General features: G+C 54.9%; 1 protein-coding gene across 3 annotated transcripts in view; it reads left to right on the top strand.

Annotated features, from left to right (window-relative positions):
• The first annotated feature begins 4,295 nt into the window (after positions 1-4,295).
• The window catches only part of TRPV2 (transient receptor potential cation channel subfamily V member 2), a 28,470-nt gene continuing 10,651 nt past the window's right edge, over positions 4,296-22,114 (top strand). For 2 of the 3 annotated variants that reach the window (XM_066364923.1, XM_066364926.1), the window contains exons 1-10: positions 4,559-4,841; positions 6,772-7,006; positions 9,674-9,807; positions 12,445-12,738; positions 13,381-13,679; positions 15,626-15,799; positions 16,202-16,357; positions 17,357-17,452; positions 18,240-18,310; positions 18,759-18,924. In XM_066364923.1, coding sequence (XP_066221020.1) covers positions 6,807-7,006; positions 9,674-9,807; positions 12,445-12,738; positions 13,381-13,679; positions 15,626-15,799; positions 16,202-16,357; positions 17,357-17,452; positions 18,240-18,310; positions 18,759-18,924 — 1,590 coding nt within the window. In that variant the 5' untranslated portion in view covers positions 4,559-4,841; positions 6,772-6,806. Of the gene's footprint in view, positions 4,409-4,558; positions 4,842-6,771; positions 7,007-9,673; positions 9,808-12,444; positions 12,739-13,380; positions 13,680-15,625; positions 15,800-16,201; positions 16,358-17,356; positions 17,453-18,239; positions 18,311-18,758; positions 18,925-22,114 lie in introns of those variants that run through there. The other variant, XM_066364925.1, reaches the window with a different exon arrangement.

Raw genomic sequence — 22,114 nt, 5'->3', positions numbered from 1 at the left:
TTCTCTCTCAATCTCTCCCTCTCCTCCTCCTACAGCCAAGGCTCGATTGGAGCGAGTTGGCCCTGGGCGCTGAGGATGGCTCCATGACCTCTGCCTCAGGTGCTAGAATGGCTCCAGTTGCAGTGAAGCAACAGCCCAGATGGGCAGAGCATCTCCCCCTGGTGGGCATGCCGGGTGGATCCCAGTCGGGCACATGAGGGAGTCTGTCTCTGCCTCCCCTCCTCTCACTTCTGAAGAAAAAGAAAGAAAGAGAAAACCACACACACTCACCAACGGAACTGGAAAAAAAAAAAGAGAGAGAGACAACACAGAGGAAGAAAGAAAACTGATGCGTGAATGTTCCTGTTCTCTAACTCCAGTTCCTAAGTTCCTTTCAGGCAGTGCTGGGCCTGAAGCATCCAGGTCTGGAGCAGACGGCCAACAACGATTCAGAGATGGGCTTTAGCAGAAAGGAGGCAGGTCCTGGTAACCCTTGGGCTCTGAGGGAGAGTCTCACACTCAACTTTAAAATATTCTTTATTACTAACAAGCTAAAGTCTAAATTTGAGTGACATGTTTGAAATTTTCTAAACTCTTTTTTTGTGTGTGTGTGACAGAGACAGAGAGAGGTACAGATAGGGACAGACAGACAGGAAGGGAGAGAGATGAGAAGCATTGATTCTTCATTGTGGCACCTTAGTTGTTCACTGATTGCTTTCTCTTATGTGCCTTGATGGAGGTGGGCACAGCAGAGTGAGTGACCCCTTGCTCAAGACAGTGACCTTGGGCTCAAGCTGGTGAGCCTTGCTCAAACCAGATGAGCCTGCGCTCAAGCCGGCAACCTTGGGGTTTCTAACCTGGGTCTTCTGTGTTCTCTAATCTGACCTTCTATCCACTGCTCTACCACCTGGTCAGGCTGAAATTTTCTAAGCTCTTGTCCCAAATTCCTGCCCCTGGTTCTTGACTCAACTTGTCATCTCTCTGCTATGGCCTAATGTTTGCATGCCCTGCCCTCCCAATTCTAATGTTGAAATAAATCCTAATGCCCAGAGGTGCTGGTGTTAGGAGGTGGGTCCCTTGGGAGGTGTTCAGGTCAGGAAGGTTAGTAGTGCCTTATAAAAGCAGAAGCAGCAAGGTTACTGGCTATGAGTCGGGAAGAGGGTCCTCACTGGATTGGGGTCATGCTGGTGCCTTGATCTTGGCATTTCCGGTCTCCAGAGCCATGAGAAATAAGTCTCTGTTGTTAATACGCTGCCCAGTCTGTGCTTTGTCATAACAGCTCAAACAGACTAATACACCTTCAAATCTAGAACCCAGCTCGTCCTTCCCCTCCCAGACTTGCACTACCTCCCCAAGGCAGTGACAACCAATTTTCCTCAAAATCTGGGGGCTGGTGAGAAGGGACAGACACTGCCAAAAGGAACTGCAGCAAGGACAAGCTGCGTGGGACCATTACAGCCGAGGATACATGGGTCATACACATATTCCGTTCACAGGACGTTCTGGAAATGGCAAAGCTCCAGGAACAGAGATCAGATCGGATCGGTGGTTATCCGTGCTTGGCAGTGGGGGAGGGGGGGGGCAAAGGGTCCCCAGAGCACATTTTAGGTGAAGAAAATGCTCTATCTACATCAGTGGTTTTCAACGTTTTTGGGTTTTTTTTTTTACACTTGGGGACCAGTGAAAATAGAAGAATCATTTCTGGGACCGTTAAGGCAGAAATCACCCTGAGCATAAGCGAATTCTACTAAGATCATTGGGTCTATAATCTTCATACACCATCAGGGTGTTTACACTCTTTCCCCGAGGGCAGGAGACTTCTGATCGGCTGGTCTGCGGACAGGCCCGTCAAAAACACTGCCTATCTTGATAGCTGTGGTGGATATATGGTTATATATATATATATATATATATACATTCGTCAGGTTTTTTTTGAACTGTCAGCTGGGTTGTATGGTAACTGTCTGTTTCATCTTTTAAAATATTTTTAAATTGAATGTGTTGGGGTGACTTGGCCAGACTCTTCCAAAGTGGCTGCACCAGTTTACAGTCCACTCTCAGTCTACAAGAAACTCCAGTTTCTCCACATCGTCACCAGCACTTGTCATGATCTATGTGGGGTTTTTTTGTTTGTTTGTTTGTTTGTTTTGTACTTTTCTGAAGTTGGAAACGGGGAGGCAGTCAGACAGACTCCTGCATGCGCCTGACCAGGATCCACCCGGCATGCCCACCAGGGGGCGATGCTCTGCCCATCTGGGGCGTCACTCTGCCGCAATCAGAGCCATTCTAGTGTCTGAAGCAGAGGCCACAGAGCCATCCCCAGCACCTGGGCCAACTTTGCTCCAATGGAGCCTCGGCTGTGGGAGGGGAAGAGAGAGACAGAGAGGAAGGAGAGGGGGGGGTGGTGGAAAAGCAGATGGGCACTTCTCCTGTGTGCCCTGGCCGGGAATCGAACCCAGAATTCCTGCACGCCAGGCTGACGCTCTACCACTGAGCCAACTGGCCAGGGCACGATCTATGTTTTTATCCTGGCCATCCTAAGTTGGGTGTGAAGTAGTGTCTCATAGTGGTTTTGGATTTCCCTGCTGGCTACTGATCGGAGGACGTTTTGTAAGCAGCTTAGGATTTGGAGGTTGTCTGCCCAACTGTCACTGTCCCATGATGGGGTGATGTTTCCGAAGGACTTGAGGCTCTCCACTTCCTCTCCGGATTTTCCCCGACAGTACAATAATGCCTTCTGCTCAATTACAACTAGCCACCCAGTCCTTCAAGGCCTTCTTGTACACCTGCTGGGTGCTGGGTGCTGTTCTGGGTGCTGGGACACAGCCAAAAAAAAAAAAGCTAAATTGCATCCCTTGGTGCGCTTGGTGGGTCAAGGTGCAGCTCTGGACTTGAATCCAGCCACGTGGCCGTGGAAGGTACTTAACCTTGCCTAGCCAGCCTCGGTTCTCTCCTCTGTGCCAGGCGGTTCCTCAGAGAGTTCAATGTAAAGCGCTTCGCATCGCGCCTGGCATGTCGTGAGTGTTGAGTAGGCATTTTTCACTGTTAAAGGTGAAGCCAGACAATGAATAAATGTTGACGGTCATGGGTAATCATGGATAATGAGCCATGATCAGAAAAGCACAGGTGTCATGCGAACACACAGTAAGGGCTCCCAACCCAGTCCAGGGTCTAGGACAGGCCACCAGGGAAAGGGATGTTTTAAATAGAGATGTGACAGATAAGGAGGCGTTGGCTGCTGCAAGGGTAATGTTTGTGTGTGTGTGTGTGTGGGGGGGGGGGTGTTCCTGGCAGATGGAAAAGCTTGTGCAAAGGCCCAGAGGCAACAGAAGAGACTACAATGTATTCAGAATATCTCTGTGCTGTGCAATACAACAGCCACTAACCAACCACATGTGACTATAGAACATTTGAAACGTGTCTAATGTGACTGTAGGGTTGGATGTATTTTGTTTTATTTTATTGTCATTAATTTAAATGCAACTGACCACTGTGGCTAGGGACTACCGTATGGACAGCAAAGGTCGAGAGAGTAACAGGGTTGCAGTGACAGATGACAGTGAAGTGACGGAGAGGGGCATTCAGAGGGCACAGGTTGTGGTGTGGAGTCTGCATTTTACCCAGGCCCCCGGGGAACCGCTGGCCGGGGGTAGGAGAGTTCAGCAGGGGAGTGAGGTGGTTCGGTTATCAGTGTTTGGGAGACCGCTCCAGTTGCTGTTAGGGGAATGGATTGTGAGGGTGGGGGTCAGGCAGGGAGACCAGTTGGAGGTGGCCGACCTCCCAGGGGAGAGATGACAGTGGCTTGGTCCAGGCGGAGAGTGAGATAAACTCGGTCAGTGTGCCGTGTATGTGTGTGGTGGAGGTGGTGGTGGTGGTGGGGGGTTGCTGATGGTTTGGATTCTAGGGTGTGAGGGAGAGCGAGGTATCCTAGGGCTTTCTGGAGGATGATATTGTATTCCCAAGCTCCAAGGCTGAGTCCAGACCAGGGCAGTACATGAGGGCCTGCCTCTCTCCACCTGCTGGCGGGTGCTGGGAGCACCTTTAACTAGGGGAAGTCTGGGGCCCCCTGGGCCCCTGGCTAGGGACCTGGGGGGAGGCCCCAGGAGATGCGAACGTTCTGGTAGGGTGCATTTCTAGCGTCAGGTGCTGTGCTGAGCCTCCTCTCTCCCCTCCCCTCCCCTCCCCTCCCCTCCCCTCCCCTCCCCTCCCCTCTCCCCTCCCCTCCTCCCCTCCCCTCCTCCCTTCCCCTCCCCTTCCCTCCTCTCGCTCTCCCCTGGGGCCACCCTTATCTGCTCTCTCTGCCAGTGATGGGTCCACCAATTCCCAGTGGGAGCCACATGGCTGCTGGGAGGCATGTGGTGAGGAAGGGGAGGGTAGATGCCAGTGCCCTGGGGCAAGACCCCTCCGCCCATGCCAGCTTCCAGCAGAGGTAAGACACCAGCCAGCACCCAAGGGTTGCCTGTGATCGCCCCCCCCCCCCCCCCCATCTAAGGCCTCCGTGGCTAGGCGGCAGGAGTGGGGGTGGGGAGGCTGGGCGTGTCCCCACGAGGGCCAGGGTGTGGCCAGTGGTCCAGATGAGCAGTCCCCGGTGGTGGCCGGCTCGTCCTGACGGGGGTGTTAACCTCGGATCCCGCACCCCACCAGGCGGGCTGGCCGAGCCGACCGAGGTGCGGAACGCCTGCAGCCGGAGCCCCGAGCGACCCAGCCAGGGGAGGCGCAGCCCGGGGAGGTGCTGCGGTCCCCGGCTCTCAGCCCCGCCGCCCCTCCCGGCTTCACTTCCTCCCGCAGCCCCGCCGCCTAGACGCTCGGGACGCCCGGGGCCCGCGGCCAGCGGCTGTCACGCCCTAGCTCGGCGGCGCGGGGTAAGTCGGGGCTCACTCCGCAGGGGTGGGCTCCGTGCGTCCGCGTGCGCAGGGGTCCCCCGCCCCCGGTGCCCGGCCCGCTGGACGCCGTCCCTGCCCTCTCCCCCGCCCCCCCGCCCCCACCCCGGCCAGGGCGGCTGGGGGCTCCGGCGCGAAGGGCTGGGGGCTGGATGGACAGCTGTTGCTGAGGTGCGGGCGTGGGGCCCGCCGGGAGGCAGAACGGGGTGCGGCGGGGACATGCGTCAGGCTAGATGGTGGCTGTCCCCAGAGGGACGCCCAGGGCGCGCAGAAGGATGGAAGGACCGCAGCCAGGTCCTCCTGCTTCTGTGGAAAAGTTCCCCAGCCACGCTCCCCAGGGCTGTGGGGGCCTAAGGCTGGACGGAGAGGGGCCCGGGCCCTGGCACCCGCCTATGCCCACCTCTCCCTTCCCATTCCCATGCGTTTTTCGCTCCCTGGCCTCCCTCCCCACCCTGCTGTCTCTCCACCCATCTCTTTCTTTCTTTCCTTCTGCTTCTTCCGACTGGGGTGGTGGTGGTGGGGGGGGGAGCATAGGACTTCCAGCCCCACCCGTCCTGGCTGTGGCGCACTGCTTGCTGTGCAGAAGCTGTGGTTTCAGTTCTCGGGAGGGTGCGATGGGACTGTCAGCTGAGCTCCCAGCGCCCGCGGGGGAGAGCCTGCGGTGAGGCTGCTGATCCGCCGGAGCCGAGGGGGCGTCAGCAGCCCGCAGCCGCGGGGGGCCCTCCTCCCCTTCTGAGCCCCGGAAGAGACCTTGTGGCACGGAGGGGTGGCATTCAGTGTCTTCCGAGATGAGTCAGACTGAGAATGTAGATGGGGCCCCAAAGGATTTTGAGAACTGAAGAGGAACGAACATCAGGGCAGAGCGAGGTGGTTTTAGCCGGGTCTCTGCTGGCAGGTAGTGACACCGGGAAAGGGACTTCCCTTTTCTGAGCTTTTCGTTGTCCTGGCAGCAAAATGAGGGGTTTGACAGAGCAGTGGTTTTCCAACGGTTTCCCCAGGGCAGCACCCCTTCTGTGGTGAGAGATTGAGGGACTTGTCCCTTCACACACACACACACACACACACACACTCACACACACACACCACTACTGAACCTTTATCCAGGGGTCCCCAAACTTTTTACGCAGGGGGCCAGTTCACTGTCCCTCAGACCGTTGGAGGATCGGACTATAAAAAAAACTATGAACGAATCCCTATGCACACTGCACATACCTTATTTTAAAGTAGAAAAACAAAACGGGAACAAATGCAATATTTAAAATAAAGAACAAGTAAATTTAAATCAACAAACTGACCAGTATTTCAATGGGAACTAGGGGCCTGCTTTTGGCTAATGAGATGGTCAATGTGCTCCTCTCACTGACCACCAATGAAAGAGGTGCCCCTTCCAGAAGTGCGGCGGGGGCCGGATAAATGGCCTCAGGGGGCCGCATGCAGCCCGCGGGCCGTAGTTTGGGGACCCCTGCTTTATCTGTTGTGAATACCAGCCACTGGGCAAAATGTCACATATAGAAAGGGTTGTGCTGTTGGTGCAAACGCTTGCTGCCCCCCCACCCAGCGGCTGAGGCTTCTCAGTATAAGGAAGTCCCAGAGGGAAAGTTGGGGACAACCATGGCCCCTTCCTGTGATACCACGGGGAAGAGGCAGACTTGTTGGGTCCTTGTTCCCACCCTGTTCCAGGACACTGCGGTCCTCACTCCGGGACCTCTCCCTTTCTCCTCCCCCTCGGCCTTCCTCCTTCCTCTGAGCACCCCCCCTCCGGCCCCCGGCCCCACTGGTTGAACCCCACACAGTGTGTGGGTCTAAGTGCATGCCCTCAGCTCCTGAACCCCTCTGTCTGCACCCCCAGCCAGACCCCCTGCCCCAACCCGGGGCTGGGAGGGAGGGGCCTCTGACGTCTTGGTCTCCATAGGTTCCAGCCGGACAGAGCAGCCCTCGCCCTTCAGGATGACCTCGTCCTCCAGCCCCCCTGCCTTCAGGCTGGAGACCTCCGACGTGGGTCAGGAAGATGGCGCTGGTGCCGACAAAGGAAAGCTGGGTGGTGGGGACCTGCCGCCCCCCATGGAGTCCCCGTTCCAAGGCGAGGACCAGAACTTCTCCCCTCAGATAAAAGTGAACATCAACTACCGAAAGGGAGCAGGGCCCAGGTGAGGCAGGAATGGGGTTCGGCAGGAATGGGGTTCGGCCCGGGGGTCGGGGTCCCTTCCCTCCCAGCAGAGCAAGCGCCTGGCTTCCGCTCGGCGCCCTTCCCCCGCAGCCTGCAGGTCCTCAGTCGGCTCCGATAGCTCCCTGCCCTACGGGCTGAACTCTGCTCTGCTGTCTGGGCTTGCTCCTTCCAGAACCTTCCTATTCTTGGCCTTCTGCCTTCTGAGGTCATGTTCTTCTATATAAGGAATACTCTTCCAGCTCCAAGTATTCCACTGACCTGCGTATGCTCTGGCCCCCTCCTTGTCATGGTCCCAGTGACAGAGGGTGGCAGGATCCTCACTGCAGCCCAAGAAGAGAGTCAAGGACATCTGCAGGTGTCCCAGGACCTCCTGGGTTCTGCTCCTAGGCTGAACCTGCCGACCAGGGGATGTATACAGACTCTGGGGACTGCGGACGGGAGGCTTCCGCTGGGGGTCACCTTCACTGGGACTTCCCTGTGATCTCTACCAGTTCAGACTGCGTGAGCACACTCTTGCGGGGAGTGACGCCGATAGCCCTGTGGGAGTGTATGGGGGGGGGTTGCACCTAGCTCTCCCCTGCCCCCCCACCCCCCAGAGTGAGGCCTGACCAGGAGAATCCTCACGGCCTTGGGGGAACACTGCCAGCGAAGCCCCTTCCTTCATCCTCAGGCCCGGGATGTGGCCACTAGCCCTGGCCTCCCAGCCCAGAGCTCCTGTCCCATCTGTGCAGGAGGACCACACAGGTGCAGACCAGGGCAGGAGAGGATGCCTGCAAGAACGGGCTTCTTGATGCCCTTGGGGGGGGTCTCAGTCCGTGCGAAAAGGAAGTACTTTTCCAAACAGATACTTCCCCTGGCTGGAGTCTCCACGGGACTCCTGCAGGCAGCCACAGAGCCCTCTTGGTCATGCTGCGGCCACACGGTCTGCTGGGCGGAGGGCGGTATGTCTGGCCAGGCCGGGCAGATACGCAGCTTCCCGGTGTGGAGGGGGCGGGGTCCGGCCCTCTCGGTCCTGTGGATGTGGCTAAAACACAGCTGACCCCTACCGTCCCCCTCACTCATCAGAGTGGCCAGCCCTTTCTTGGTTGGTTCATTCTCCCCAAGTTGTGAATCTAGGACCTGAGCGTCCCCCCAAATGTCCGTTAGTCCCCTTGGTCTGTCCCTTTCTATCTGCTGGTCATGGTGCCGGAAGCCCCAGGGACAAGCTTGTCTCTGTGAATAGTGACATGTCCAGGAGAGGCTCCTCCTTCCCGTCCTTGTCACCAGAGGTGGCCAGATTCTGAGGAAATGTAAGTTCCCTTTGGGGGCCTTTCCTGGAAATACGCCTTCTCAGTAAAACCCCGGTGCACATCTGATACGTTTTCGTGCCCGGCCCATGCGTCTCTGAGAAACCTTTGTCTGCCTGGCCTAGAGTCTCCTTGGGGTCAGGACTCAGGGTCTGAAGTTAGACAGGCCCCGTGGGAGCCCTGGGCTCTGCGCCACGGGCTTTGGGAAAATGATTTTATTTCCTTGTTTGTCTAAAAGAGAAAGTAGCGATTCTTTTTTTATTTTTGCATTTCTCTGAAGTTGGAAATGGGGAGGCATGCGCCCAACCGGGATCCACCCGGCATGCCCACCAGGGGGCGACGCTCCGCCCATCTGGGGCACCTCTCTGCTGCAACCACAGCCACCCCAGTGCCCGAGGCAGAGGCCATGGAGCCATCCTCAGTGCCTGGGCCAACTTCGCTCCAATGGAGCCTCGGGCTGCGGGAGGGGAAGAGAGAGACAGAGAGGAAGGAGAGGGGGAGGGGTGGAGAAGCAGATGGGCACCTCTCCTGTGTGCCCTGGCCGGTAATCGAACCCGGGACTCCCGCACGCCAGGCCAACACTCCACCACTGAGCCAACCGGCCAAGACCTTTTTTTTTTTTTTTTACAGAGACACAGAGAGAGTCAGAGAGAGGGATAGACAGGGACAGACTGACAGGAACGGAGAGATGAGGAGCACCAATCATTAGTTGCACATTGCAACACCTTAGTTGTTCATTGATTGCTTTCTCATATGTGCCTTGACCGCGGGCCTTCAGCAGACCGAGTAACCCCTTGCTCAAGCCAGCGACCTTGGGCTCAAGCTGGTGAGCTTTTGCTCCAACCAGATGAGCCCACGCTCAAGCTGGAGACCTTGGGGTCTCAAACCTGGGTCTTCCACATCCCAGTCTGATGCTCTATCCACTGCGCCACCGCCCGGTCAGGCAAAGTAGCGATTCTTGATTCCCGGGGCTGAAGTGAAGGTTCAAGGTGCAGAGACTCCATTTTTGGTCCACAAATGGTTTCCGAGAGGACGAAGGGCTTTTCTTGATTTCCTTGTTGAGACAGGTGACGCCTGCAGCCCCTGACAGTCTGTGGGCACCTCCTGTCACCCTGTCTTGACCGGAACCCCAGGTCAGGGGCTATGACAAGTTCCTATGCTGAAATCCACCCTGTCTGGAGATCATCAAGGCACCCAGCAAATGACAATCCCCCGAGGCTGGGGAGTATCTGCGATGCCTGGAGCCACAGAGAGGCGGCCTCTCCTTCCTGATCCGGGGGCTCTGAGCGCGTGCGGTCTCCTTGGTTCTGCGGGGCCCGTGGCGTCTTTCGCAGCATCAGTCACAAACCTCATCCCTGCAGCCAGCCGGACCCAAACCGCTTCGACCGTGACCGGCTCTTCGGTGTGGTTGCCCGGGGTGTCCCCGAGGACCTGGCTGGACTACCGGAGTACCTGCGTCGCACCAGCAAGTACCTCACGGACTCAGAGTACACAGGTGAGCTCTGTCCAAGTACCTCTCTGACTCAGAGTACACAGGTGAGCTCTGTCCAAGTACCTCACTGACTCAGAGTACACAGGTGAGCTCTGTCCAAGTACCTCTCTGACTCAGAGTACACAGGTGAGCTCTGTCCAAGGCTCCGTGTCCTGCCGGCTGTGCCCAGACCGTGCTGGCCGGGGGGGGGGGGCTTGGCCATGCTCAGGAGACAAGGGGCTGGTGTCTTCTTTTTCTTTTAAGGGGGAGTGTGCTTAGCTGCCTGCCCTCCGGCCAGAATGACTGCAGGGTAGCCCTGCTGAGAGGGCCAAGGGCTCCCGCTTTCCTTACTGTCTCAGCTGCGCCTACCACGTCCACCCACCCCACGGGCTCCTGACCACCCCAGCCGAACTTGTGGGCATCCTCCATGCATTCCCCTCCATTCCTTTCCTTCCTTCCTTCCTCTCTCCCTTCTTCCCTTCTTCCTTTCCCCTTCCTTCCTTCCTTCCTCTCTCCCTTCTTCCTTTTCCCTCCCTTCCTTCCTTCCTTCCTTCCTTCCTTCCTTCCTTCCTTCCTTCCTTCCTTCCTTCCTTCCTTCCCTCCCTCCCTCCCTCCCTCCCTCCCTCCCTCCCTCCCTCCCTTTCTCTTTTAAAATAACAGCATTGTTGAGGTATAATGCACATATCATACACTTCACCCGCAGCAGAGCATTTTTTTGCCCCAAATCTAAATACCTTTATTATTTCAGCTGATTAGAAAAATAACCCGTGGTGCGCCCTCCCTCCCGGAAGTAGGACTGCACGTTTCCCTTCCCCCTCCTCTTCCCCCACAGACATGAGACTTGCAGCCAGGGGAGCCGTGGGCAGCGGCAGCTCGTGAAGGGCTGACCCCCTGAACCCGTCTCCAAGGTCCCCTTTTCTATGACTCTCTAGAAAGCTGAGGCAGCCCCACCTGGCTCTCTCCTGCTGCTGCTTCTATCCTAAGCCCTTCCTTGTGTCACTGCCCCCAGCTTCAATACAGGTACTCTCAAAATCAAGATAAGGGCCCTGGCCGGTTGGCTCAGTGGTAGAGCGTCGGCCTGGCGTGCAGGAGTCCAGGGTTCAATTCCCGGCCAGGGCACACAGGAGAAGCGCCCATCTGCTTCTCTACCCCTCCCCCTCTCCTTCCTCTCTGTCTCTCTCTTCCCCTCCCGCAGCGAGGCTCCATTGGAGCAAAGATGGCCAGGGCGCTGGGGATGGCTCCTTGGCCTCTGCCCCAGGCGCTAGAGTGGCTCTGGTCGCCACGCCCCGGAGGGGCAGAGCATCGCCCCCTGGTGGGCAGAGCGTTGCCCCTGGTGGGCGTGCCGGGTGGATCCCGGTCGGGCGCATGCGGGAGTCTGTCTGTCTCTCCCCGTTTCCAGCTTCAGAAAAATACAGAAAAAAAAAAAAAAAAAGATAAGTAAATAAATGAGAAAAATAACTAGTGCATTCTAGAAGATTCAAATAGTCAGGAAATGTATCAAGCTGAGGGTAACAGGTGTCTCTGTCATCCTGGACCCATGTTCATGATTTGGGACAGTTTTCAAACCTTTAAAATACAGATGTTAGGTATGTATTTATATAAGTGGGGTCATGCCACAGTGTGTAATGTGCTTCCCCCCAACTTACTACGTTCTGTAGCACTTTCTATTTCAATATACTGGATTTCTCGTTCCATAAGACGCACCTGACCATAAGACACACCTAAGGTTTTTTATTTTTGTTTTTTTACAGAGACAGAGAGAGAGTCAGAGAGAGGGATAGACAGGGACAGACAGACAGGAATGGAGAGATGAGAAGCAACAATCATTAGTTTTTCGTTGCGCATTGCAACACTTTAATTGTTCATTGGTTGCTTTCTCATACGTGCCTTGACCATGGGCCTTCAGCAGAGCGAGTGACCCCTTGCTCGAGCCAGCGACCTTGGGCTCAAGCTGGTGAGCTTTTGCTCCAACCAGATGAGCCCTCGCTGAAGCTGGCGACCTCGGGGCCTCGAACCTGGGTCTTCGGCATCTCAGGCCGACGCTCTATTCACTGCACCACAGCCTGGTCAGGCACACCTAGGGTTTTAAGGAGGAAAATAAGAAAAAAAATATTCTGAACCAAATGGTGTGTTAAAATATTTAGTAAAATACGGTAAATACCACTAACTCAGTCACTTCATAGCTGCAGAGTTTTCCATTTTTGAGACTTAACCATCATTTCATTAACTAATTTCTTATCGGTGGCTGTTTAGGTTGTTTGTAGCTTTTGGCCTCCATGTCGTGTGTGCACCAGGCCCTCTACGGGCTAAGCATTTTTACTGATATAATTCCATTTCCTCCTGACAATGACCCTGGCACATTCCCGTTTTCCGTGAGGAACCCTGAGCTGGCGAGAGGCCAGGGGGTGAAGACATTTTAGCAGATAACTGCTCGGGAGGCCGCACGTCTGACGTGAAGTTTTAGGAACAAGTTCTAGGGCGGAAAGGGTACTTATCTAGGAGCCTCTATCTCCCACCCGGTGGTCAAGCTCACCCCCTAGGCGGTCAGGGGAGGCCATCTTTTTTCTGTCCTCCCAGGGGCATTTGGGGAGCCCGGGCTCACTGCGCCCGCCGCCTGAGGCCTGAGCGCGCCGTGCCCGCTCCCCGCCCCTCCTCCCGCAGAGGGTTCCACGGGGAAGACATGCCTGATGAAGGCCGTGCTGAACCTTCGCGACGGCGCCAACGCCTGCATCCTGCCGCTGCTGCAGATCGACCGGGCCTCCGGCAACCCCCGGCCCCTGGTCAGTGCCCAGTGCACAGACGAGTACTACCGCGGCCACAGCGCCCTGCACGTTGCCGTGGAGAAGAGGAGCCTGCAGTGCGTGCAGCTGCTGGTGGAGAACGGCGCCGACGTGCACGCCCGGGCCTGCGGCCGCTTCTTCCAGAGGAAGAGCCGCGGGACCTGTTTCTATTTCGGTGAGGGGTCCTTGATTCCAGGGAGGCCGCGGAGGCGGGGTGCGGGGTGCGGGGTGGGGGTGGGTCACGCCGTTCGTGGGTGGCCAAGCTGGCCCTTAGCAACCAGTCTGTCTGTCCCTGGGGCCCCGTGCTTCGAACCACTAGGCCACCTGCTGACATGTTTCTCTTTAAGAGATGTTTTTACCTGTGTCTGGCCGGGGCGGGAGCTCACCACATACCCAAGCCGGGGCCGGGGCTGGGGAACGGCTGCTAGAAGTGACGTGTGACAAAGGTCACCCAGGCAGGGCCTGGCTGAAGGGTGTCTGTGCCAGGCAGCAAGGGGCCCAGGCTCTGCTGAAGAAGAGAAAGAGGCAGGGGAGACAGAGGCCCAGGTGGCTGGCCCTTGCTCTGCTCCCCGAGACGGTACCGAGCTCGGCTCCCTTCCCGCTGGCGCCAGAACCAACATGGTGGCCTCCACCAGCATGCATAGGGGGAGGCGCAGCGGCCCAAATGGGGCCCGGGACCCCGAGCCAGTACCCTGTCCTTTCCCGTGGGCGCCTAACCGGCTTTGAGGAGGCCTGGCCTTGACTGTCCAAGGACCGGGAGGAGTAGGCAGGCGAAAGCTGGGAGGCCCGAGGCCCAAGCTGCCCCCTCGGCCCCCAGGCGAGCTGCCCCTCTCTTTGGCGGCATGCACCAACCAGTGGGACGTGGTGACCTACCTCCTGGAGAACCCACACCAGCCTGCCAGCCTGCAGGCTCCCGACTCGCTGGGCAACACGGTCCTGCACGCGCTGGTGATGATCGCAGACAACTCGGCGGAGAACAGCGCCCTGGTGACCCACATGTACGATGGGCTCCTCCGAGCCGGGGCCCGCCTCTGCCCCGCCCTGCGGCTGGAGGACATCCCCAATCTGCAGGGCCTCACGCCCCTGAAGCTGGCTGCCAAGGAGGGAAAGACGGAGGTGAGCGGCCGGCCCCTTCCCACCTTCCCAGGAAGCAGCTGGGCTCACGGGGAGGTCTCTGCAGAGCGAGCCTGGGGTGGTGGTTTAGATCAGTGGTCTCACTTTTCAGCTGAACACTTCCAATGGTAAGAACACTTTCAGCATATACCTCTAATATGTGTGGTTATGGATAAAACTGTATCTGGACCCTGGCTGGTTGGTTCTGTAGTAGAGCGTCGGCCTGGCATGTGGAAGTCCGGGTTCGATTTCCAGTCAGGGCACAAAGGAGAAGCGCCCATCTGCTTCTCCACCCTTCCTTCTCTCCTTTCTCTCTTTCTCTCTCTTCCTCTCCCACAGCCAAGGCTCCATTGGAGCAAAGTTGGCCCTGGACACTGAGGATGGCTCCACGGCCTCTGCCTCAGGTGCTATATAATAGCTCAGTTGCCAAGCAACAGAGCAACAGACCCAGATGGGCAGAGCATTCCCCTGTAGGGGCTTGCTGAGTGAATCCCAGTCAAGGCACATGTGGGAGTTTGTCTCTCTGCCTCCCCGCTTCTCAAGATATAAATAAGTAAATAAAAAAATAAATAAAACTATATCTGAACTACTAAACTGATTGATATATTACATTATAATACCCAGGGATTTTTTTCCATCTTATTTTCATTTTTTAAACTGAATTTATTATAGTGACACTGGTTAATAAAATTATACAGGTTTCAATAAAACACAGGGATTTTTTTTTTAAAAGTCATTTGGGTTTCCTAATTAGGAGACAGTCTTCTCATAGTCTTAGCTATTCTATTCTACTTGTTATTAGTTATTCTTCCTCTTGATTGTTAGATGCCCTTTATACTGAACATATGAGCATTTTGTTTACTATAACAGGTGCAAAATTTTTCTCCCAGTTCAAAATTTAAAAGATTTTTATGGGTTTTTTTTGTTTGTTTGTTTTTTGCCACACAGAATTGTTCCATTTTTATCTACACAAATTGAATTATGCTTTCCTTTAGAGTTTGCTATTACTTAATCTTTCTGCAAGGTTAGGTAGCTATAACTTTGTGTGCGTGTGTACACACGTGTGTATTCCACATTCATATATTCTTCCAGACTTTTGAAATTTCCTTTTGAATGCCTAAGACTTGAAAGTCTTTTTTGTATCAAGAGTCAACATTCTTTTCCCTATGGCTTAGCAGTTGTCTTCTCCTTATTGTCACGGTTGGCTTCATGGCTACACAACTGTGTAGCTTACAAAGCCCTGAGAGAAGCTTAGCACATATTGAAAGGCCAAGATAAAAGCAAACAGAAGCAGAAGTTTTGCTGTTTCCTTCCTGCCCTCCAGGGGTCCTGGGCTGTGGGAACGCCCCTCTGCTCTCTCTCTCTGGAGGCGTGGCCGTGGGGCCCAGAGAAGCTGCTCCCCTGTCCAGCCCAACCCCTCCCCCCCTTTCTCATTTGTGAAACCAAATTCCTCCTTCACCTGTTACGGCTAGTACCCCTTTCTGCTCGGTTGCCTGCTCTGGACTCTGACCACCAAAGGGCACACATGTATGTAACCGATAGCTCCTGATCTCAGGAGTCTTAGGGACCGTGGGGCTGGGGGTCCCTCTACCATGCGAGGAGTCCGTCCGTGAAAGAGGCCAAGGGCTGGACTAAGGAAGGAAGACCCGGTCTGACTGGCAGGCCTGGGTGTCTGTGGATGTGGGGGTGTCTACTCTGTGACTGAGCGTGTGTGGGTGCGTGTTAAGAGTGCACGCACGCAGGGACCCACGGGTACGCGGCGTGTGCATGTGTCTGCCGCAGCTCTGGAGACAGTGGGCCATTCTGCAGGGTCCTGAGTATTCCCCGGGCTCCCGTCGGTGCTGGGAGGCGGCCCAGCTGGCCGTTCTGCAGGGTCCTGAGTATTCCCCGGGCTCCCATCCGTGCTGGGAGGCGGCCCAGCCGGCTGAGCTAACGTGACCGACCTGCAGATTTTCAGGCATATCCTGCAGCGGGAGTTCTCGGAACCGCACCAGTGCCTTTCCCGCAAGTTCACCGAGTGGTGCTACGGGCCTGTCCGGGTGTCCCTGTATGACCTGACCTCTGTGGACAGCTGGGAGGAGAACTCGGTGCTGGAGATCATCGCCTTCCACTGCAGAAGCCCGGTGAGCCCGCCCGGGCTGGGTGTGCACCAGGGCCTTGGCCGAGAGCTCCCTGCACAGTCTGCCGTGCGTGCGGGCTGCTCGCTCACGGACCCTGCTCTTGTGCCAGTCGGGGTGTGGCTGCGTGTCCCGAACCCCGGCCGTCGGGCCCACACCCAGGCCGTGCTCCTGTCCCACCCCACGCGGGTATCACACCAGGGTCCTGGTAGCTACCGCGGAGGCTGGGCCTCTCGTTGGCCAGAGTGGGCACGGAAGGAAGGAGAGGCCCTCGGTCTCTCCCCAGCCACAAGCGTGAGCCCTCCCTCCGCTCCGCTCCGTTCCCTCAGCCCCTGCGCTGGGCCCGCCAGGAGCGGGTGCCCCGTGTGCCCCGCTGACTGTGCCCTGGCTCTCCCCTTCCCGCCCCAGGACCGGCACCGGATGGTGGTTCTGGAGCCTCTGAACAAGCTGCTGCAGGCGAAGTGGGACCTGCTCGTTCCCAGGTTCTTCTTCAACTTCCTGTGTTACCTGGTCTACATGCTCATGTTCACCGCCATTGTCTACTACCAGCCTGCCCTGGACGAGGTAGGGCTGGGGGACGGCGGGGGGGGGCATATCCTGGGGAGGCCTCCTGGAAGGCCCTGGGAGAAGGGGGGTCAGGCAGCAGGGATTCCCGCCCCATCCTACTGGTGCTAACGCTGAGGCTCCGATGGCCGGTGTGGACACTCAAGCTTTTCCCCAGCGGGTGACAGTGTGGGTGACAGCAGGAACAACAGCTCGTCCAGACATGAGAAAGTGTTCTTCATGGTCTGTGGGGACTAACTCACTTAATTCTGCTTCACAGCAACCCTCTGGGATGATGAACTACTTTTTTTTTGTATTTTTCTAAAGCCGGAAACGGGGAGGCAGTCAGACAGACTCCCGCCAGTGCCCGACCGGGATCCACCTGGCACGCCCACCAGGGGGTGATGCTCCGCCCATCTGGGGTGTCGCTCTGTTGCAACCAGAGCCATTCTAGCACCTGAGGCAGAGGCCACGGAAACATCCTCAGCACCCAGGCCAACTTTGCTCCAGTGGAGCCTTGGCTGCGGGAGGGGAAGAGAGAGACAGAGAGGAAGGAGAGGGGGAGGGGTGGAGAAGCAGATGGGTGCTTCTCCTGTGTGCCCTGGCCGGGCATCGAACCCAGGACTTCCACACGCCGGGCTGATGCTCTCCCACTGAGCCACCTGGCCAGGGCCTGGGATGATGACCTATTATCCCCAGGTTGCAGGTGAGGGGAGGGGGCACAGAAAGGTTGAGTAATTCATAAGGTCTCACCCAGGCTGGAAGTGGTGGGGGCGGAGCCTGCCCCGCCACCACTTGGCTCCTGATCCCAGGCTCACAACTGCTACACTGACAGACTGGGATCCAGGAGTCCTGCCCTGGGGAGCGTGCCTTCCTTCTGCTGCTCCGAGTGGCCTCTCCTAGTGGCCTCTCCGAGTGGCCTCTCCGTCGCCAGGACTCAGACTGGGCCCTCTGCTCTGGCTCTCAGAGAATGGGCTGTTGGGTGGGGACCCTCAGTTCTACCTCAGTGTCTCTTCCCAGGCCTCACATCCCATGAAAGTGACCGCTGGAAACTCCATGCTGCTGCTGGGCCACATCTTGATTCTGCTTGGGGGGATCTACCTCCTCGTGGGCCAGGTAAGGGCTCCACCCTACCCCACCCCCGTCCATGGGGCTCCCAGCCTACCCAGGAGCCGACCTGGAGCTCTGAGAGAAGGAACCTTAGAGCGAGCGAACCGCAGTCCCTTTGTTTATGGGGAAACGGACCTGCGTCTGGGCGGTGGGAGGTCTCCCCAGCTGGAGCTGGGTCCCTTCCCTACCCTGCCTTCCGGGGTGCCCGTGGGGGTAGGAAAGGGCTCCGAGGCTTCCGAGGCTGTGTCCGCTCTGCTCCCAGGGAACTGAGCTGGAAGTCCCGCCCCCAGATCCCTGGGCTGAGGCATCCCCGGTTTGGGGCGGGGACAGGTGGGGCTCAGCCTCGTCCAGCAGGGCCGCTGCGGTGGAAGATGCTGCAGGCTTGCAGGAGACAGGCTGGTGCTGAGGCCGTGGCACTGAGGCTGTCCCAGAGAGGGCAGCGTACCCAGGATGGCGGGAGTACTGGGTGGTCCGTGGCGAGCCAGAGAGAGGGAGGGAAGGGAGCGGCCTTCTGCCCCCTGACCATACGCAGCCAGCGTAGGAGTTCCTCCTCTGGGGAGGCCCCTGACATTGCCTGGGTGTCTGTGGGTGGCCGCACTTTCTGGAAACAGTGTCCTAATCTCTCTCAGCTATTGGCAAAATTCACCAGCCCCTCTGAAAGGTCAAAGCCGGTCCCATCATGGCCAGAAGGCAGGAGGCACGGTGGGAGCCCTGGCCCAGGCTCTGGGGGGGCGGGCAGCAGGACTGCGTCGAGGTCTGGGGAGCGCGTTTCACACCCCCTGCCCCCCCACAGCTGTGGTACTTCTGGAGACGCCGCCTGTTCATCTGGACCTCCTTTGTGGACAGCTACTTTGAAATCCTCTAGTATGTGGGGCCCTCTCCTCCTCCTGCATCTCGGGCCTGGGAGTGGCAAAGAGGGCTGTAGAGCAGGAGCCCGGGCAGGGAGTCCCCTCCAGGGGGTTGGGCCCGGAGGGCAGGCCGGGCTCAGGAGCCCCGTGGGGCTCTCCATGCTCTTGTCCTTGTACCTCACTTACTGAGCCCTCACGAGGCACCAGGGGAGCCTGACCTCTTCCTCTCCTGTTTCACAGAATGCTCCCAAATGCTCTATGAGTTGGGCGTGGCTACTGTGACCCCATCCCGCAGGGGGGGAACCCCGCCCCATAGGGTTAAAGAACTTGCCTGGTGGGGAGGTGGGTCTAGCAGACAGGCAGGGGCGGGGGAGGCCGTGGTGGCCAGTGGTGGCCAGTGGGGACTGAGGATGCCTTGCCAAGGGGCCTGCCCACTGACCTGGACGCCCCCCTCCCCCTGCCAGCCTGGTCCAGGCCCTGCTCACGGTGCTGTCCCAGGTGCTGTGTTTCCTGGCTGTGGAGTGGTACTTGCCTCTGCTCGTGTCCTCGCTGGTGCTGGGCTGGCTGAACCTGCTGTACTACACCCGCGGCTTTCAGCACACGGGCATCTACAGCGTCATGATCCAGAAGGTGAGGGGCTGCCGGGGTGCCCCGCTGCCCCCGGGGTGGGGTGGGGTGGGGTGGGGTGGACGCCACACCCCAGCGCCGGGGCTCCTCATGGCCTCGGCACACAGCTGGCATCTCCCACAGCTCACCTGGGCAGAGAAGAACACGCGTGTGTGTGTGAGACACGGACCCAGATGCCTGCTGAGTGCACGCAGGAGTGTGGGTGTGTCAGGGGTCCGCGCTCGGCTCGGGGACACAGATACCTGCGTGAGAGTGTTTGCAGGCATTCAGGCGGGAGCACGTGCGTCTCTGCACATGGAGGCTCCCTTATGTGCCCGCGCCCGGGGACATCTGGGCAGAGGGATGCGTCTGCATTTATCTATTTATCTGTCTATTTATTTGTTTGTTTGTTTGACAAATGTTTTTTTTAATTTATTTATTAAATTTAATGCAGCGACATTGATAAATCAGGGTACATACGTTGAGAGAAAACATCTCTAGATTATTTTGACATTTGATTGTGCTGTATACCCCTCCCCCAAAGTTAAATTGTCTTCTGTCACCTTCTATCTGGTTTTCTTTGTGCCCCTCCCCTCCCCCAACCCCTCTCTCCTTCTTCACCCCCTCCCCCCTCCCCCCACCCCCTACCCCTGTTGCCATCACATTCTTGTTCATGTCTCTGAGTCTCATTTTTATGTCCCTTCTATGTATGGATTCATATAGTACTTAGTTTTTTTTCTGATTTATTTATTTCACTCCGTATAATGTTATCAAGGTCCATCCATGTTATTGTAAATGATCCGATGTCATCATTTCTTATGGCTGAGTAGTATTCCATAGTATATATGTACCAAAGCTTTTTAATCCACTCGTCCTCTGACGGACACTTGGGCTGTTTCCAGATCTTCGCTATTGTGAACAATGCTGTCACAAACATGGGGGTGCATTTCTCCTTTTGGAGCCATTCTATGGTGTCCTTGGGGTATATTCCTAAAAGTGGGATAGCTGGGTCAAAAGGCAGTTCGATTTTCAGTTTTTTGAGGAATCTCCATACTGTTTTCCACAGTGGCTGCACCAGTCTGCATTCCCACCAGCAGTGCAGGAGGGTTCCCTTTTCTCCACATCCTCGCCAGCACTTATTCTGTGTTGTTTTGTTGATGAGCGCCATTCTGACTGGTGTGAGGTGATATCTCATTGTGGTTTTAATTTGCATTTCTCTAATGATTAGTGATGTTGAGCATTTTTTCATATGCCTATTGGCCATCTGTATGTCCTCTTTGGAGAAGTGTCTATTCATCTCTTTTGCTCATTTTTTGATTGGATTGTTTGTCTTCCTGGTGTTGAGATTTACAAGTTCTTTATAAATTTTGGTTATTAACCCCTTATCCGACATATTGTCAAATATGTTCTCCCATTGTGTAGTTTGTCTTTTTATTCTGTTCTTGTTGTCTTTAGCTGTGCAAAAGCTTTTTAGTTTGATATAGTCCCATTTGTTTATCCTGTCTTTTATTTCACTTCCCCGTGGAGATAAATCAGCAAATATATTGCTGCGAGAGATGTCCGAGAGCTTACTGCCTATGTTTTCTTCTAAGATGCTTATGGTTTCACGGCCTACATTTAAGTCTTTTATCCATTTTGAGTTTATTTTTGTGAGTGGTGTAAGCTGGTGATCTAGTTTAATTTTTTTGCAGGTAGCTGTCCAATTTTCCCAACACCATTTGTTAAAGAGGCTGTCTTTACTCTATTGTATTTCCTTACCTCCTTTGTCAAATATCAGTTGTCCATAGAACTGTGGGTTTATTTCTGGGTTCTCTGTTCTGTTCCATTGATCTATATGCTTGTTCTTATGCCAGTACCAGGCTGTTTTGAGTACGATGGCCTTGTAGTATAACTTTATATCAGGAAGTGTGATAACTCCCACTTTATTCTTCTTTTTTAAGATTGCTGAGGCGATTCGTGTTCTCTTTTGGTTCCATATAAATTTTTGGAATATGTGGTCTATATCTTTGAAGTATGTCATTGGTATTTTAATTGATATTGCATTGAGTTTATAGATTGCTTTGGGTAATATAGACATTTTAATGATGTTTATTCTTCCTAACCATGAGCACAGTATATGTTTCCACTTGTTTGTATCTTCCTTGATTTCTTTTATCAATGCTTTGTAATTTTCCGAGTACAAGTCTTTAGTCTCCTTGGTTAAATTTATTCCTAGGTACTTTATTTTTTTGGTTGTAATTGTGAAGGGGATTGTTTCCTTAATTTCTCTTTCTGACTGTTCATTGTTGGTGTATAAAAATGCCTCTGATTTCTGAGTATTGATTTTATATCCTGCCACTTTGCTGAATTCATTTATCAGGTCCAGTAGCTTTTTGACTGAGACTTTAGGGTTTTCTATATACAATATCATATCATCTGCAAATAATGATAGTTTTACTTCTTCTTTTCCAACTTGAATGCCTTTTATTTCTTCTTCTTGTCTGATTGCTGTGGCTAGGACTTCCAGGACCATGTTAAATAAGAGTGGTGAAAGGGGGCACCCCTGCTTTGTTCCTGATCTTAAGGGTATTGCTTTTAACTTTTGCCCATTGAGTATGATGTTGCCTGTGGGTTTGTCATAGATGGCCTTTATCATGTTGATATGGCCATGTATTGTTCCCTGTATTCCCACTTTGCTGAGAGTTTTTATCATGAATGGGTGCTGGATTTTATCAAATGCTTTTTCTGCATCTATTGAAATTATCATATGGTTTTTCTCCTTCTTTTTGTTTATGTGATGAATCATATTGATTGATTTATGAATATTGTACCAGCCTTGCCTCCCCAGAATAAATCCCACTTGATCATGGTGTATGATTTTTTCCATATATTGTTGGATCTGGTTTGCTAATATTTTGTTGAGGATTTTAGTATCTATATTCATCAGAGATATTGGCCTATAGTTTTCTTTCTTTGTGTTGTCTTTGCCTGGTTTTGGAATCAGAATTATGCTCGCCTCATAAAAGGAGCTTGGAAGTCTTCCTTCCTCTTGAATTTTTTGAAATAGTTTGAGAAGGATAGGAGTTAGTTCTTCTTTGAATATTTGGTAGAATTCCTTTGTGAAGCCATCGGGCCCCGGACTTTTCTTTGTTGGGAGTTTTTTGATAACTGTTTCGATCTCATTTGTTGTAATCGGTCTGTTTAGGTTTTCTGATTCTTCCAGATTGATTTTTGG

The sequence above is a fragment of the Saccopteryx leptura genome, chromosome 2 (assembly GCF_036850995.1).
Source record: "Saccopteryx leptura isolate mSacLep1 chromosome 2, mSacLep1_pri_phased_curated, whole genome shotgun sequence".
Taxonomy (NCBI): Eukaryota; Metazoa; Chordata; class Mammalia; order Chiroptera; family Emballonuridae; genus Saccopteryx; species Saccopteryx leptura.
The sequence above is the reverse complement of the archived record's forward strand: the minus strand, read 5'-3'. Positions and strand labels throughout refer to the sequence as shown.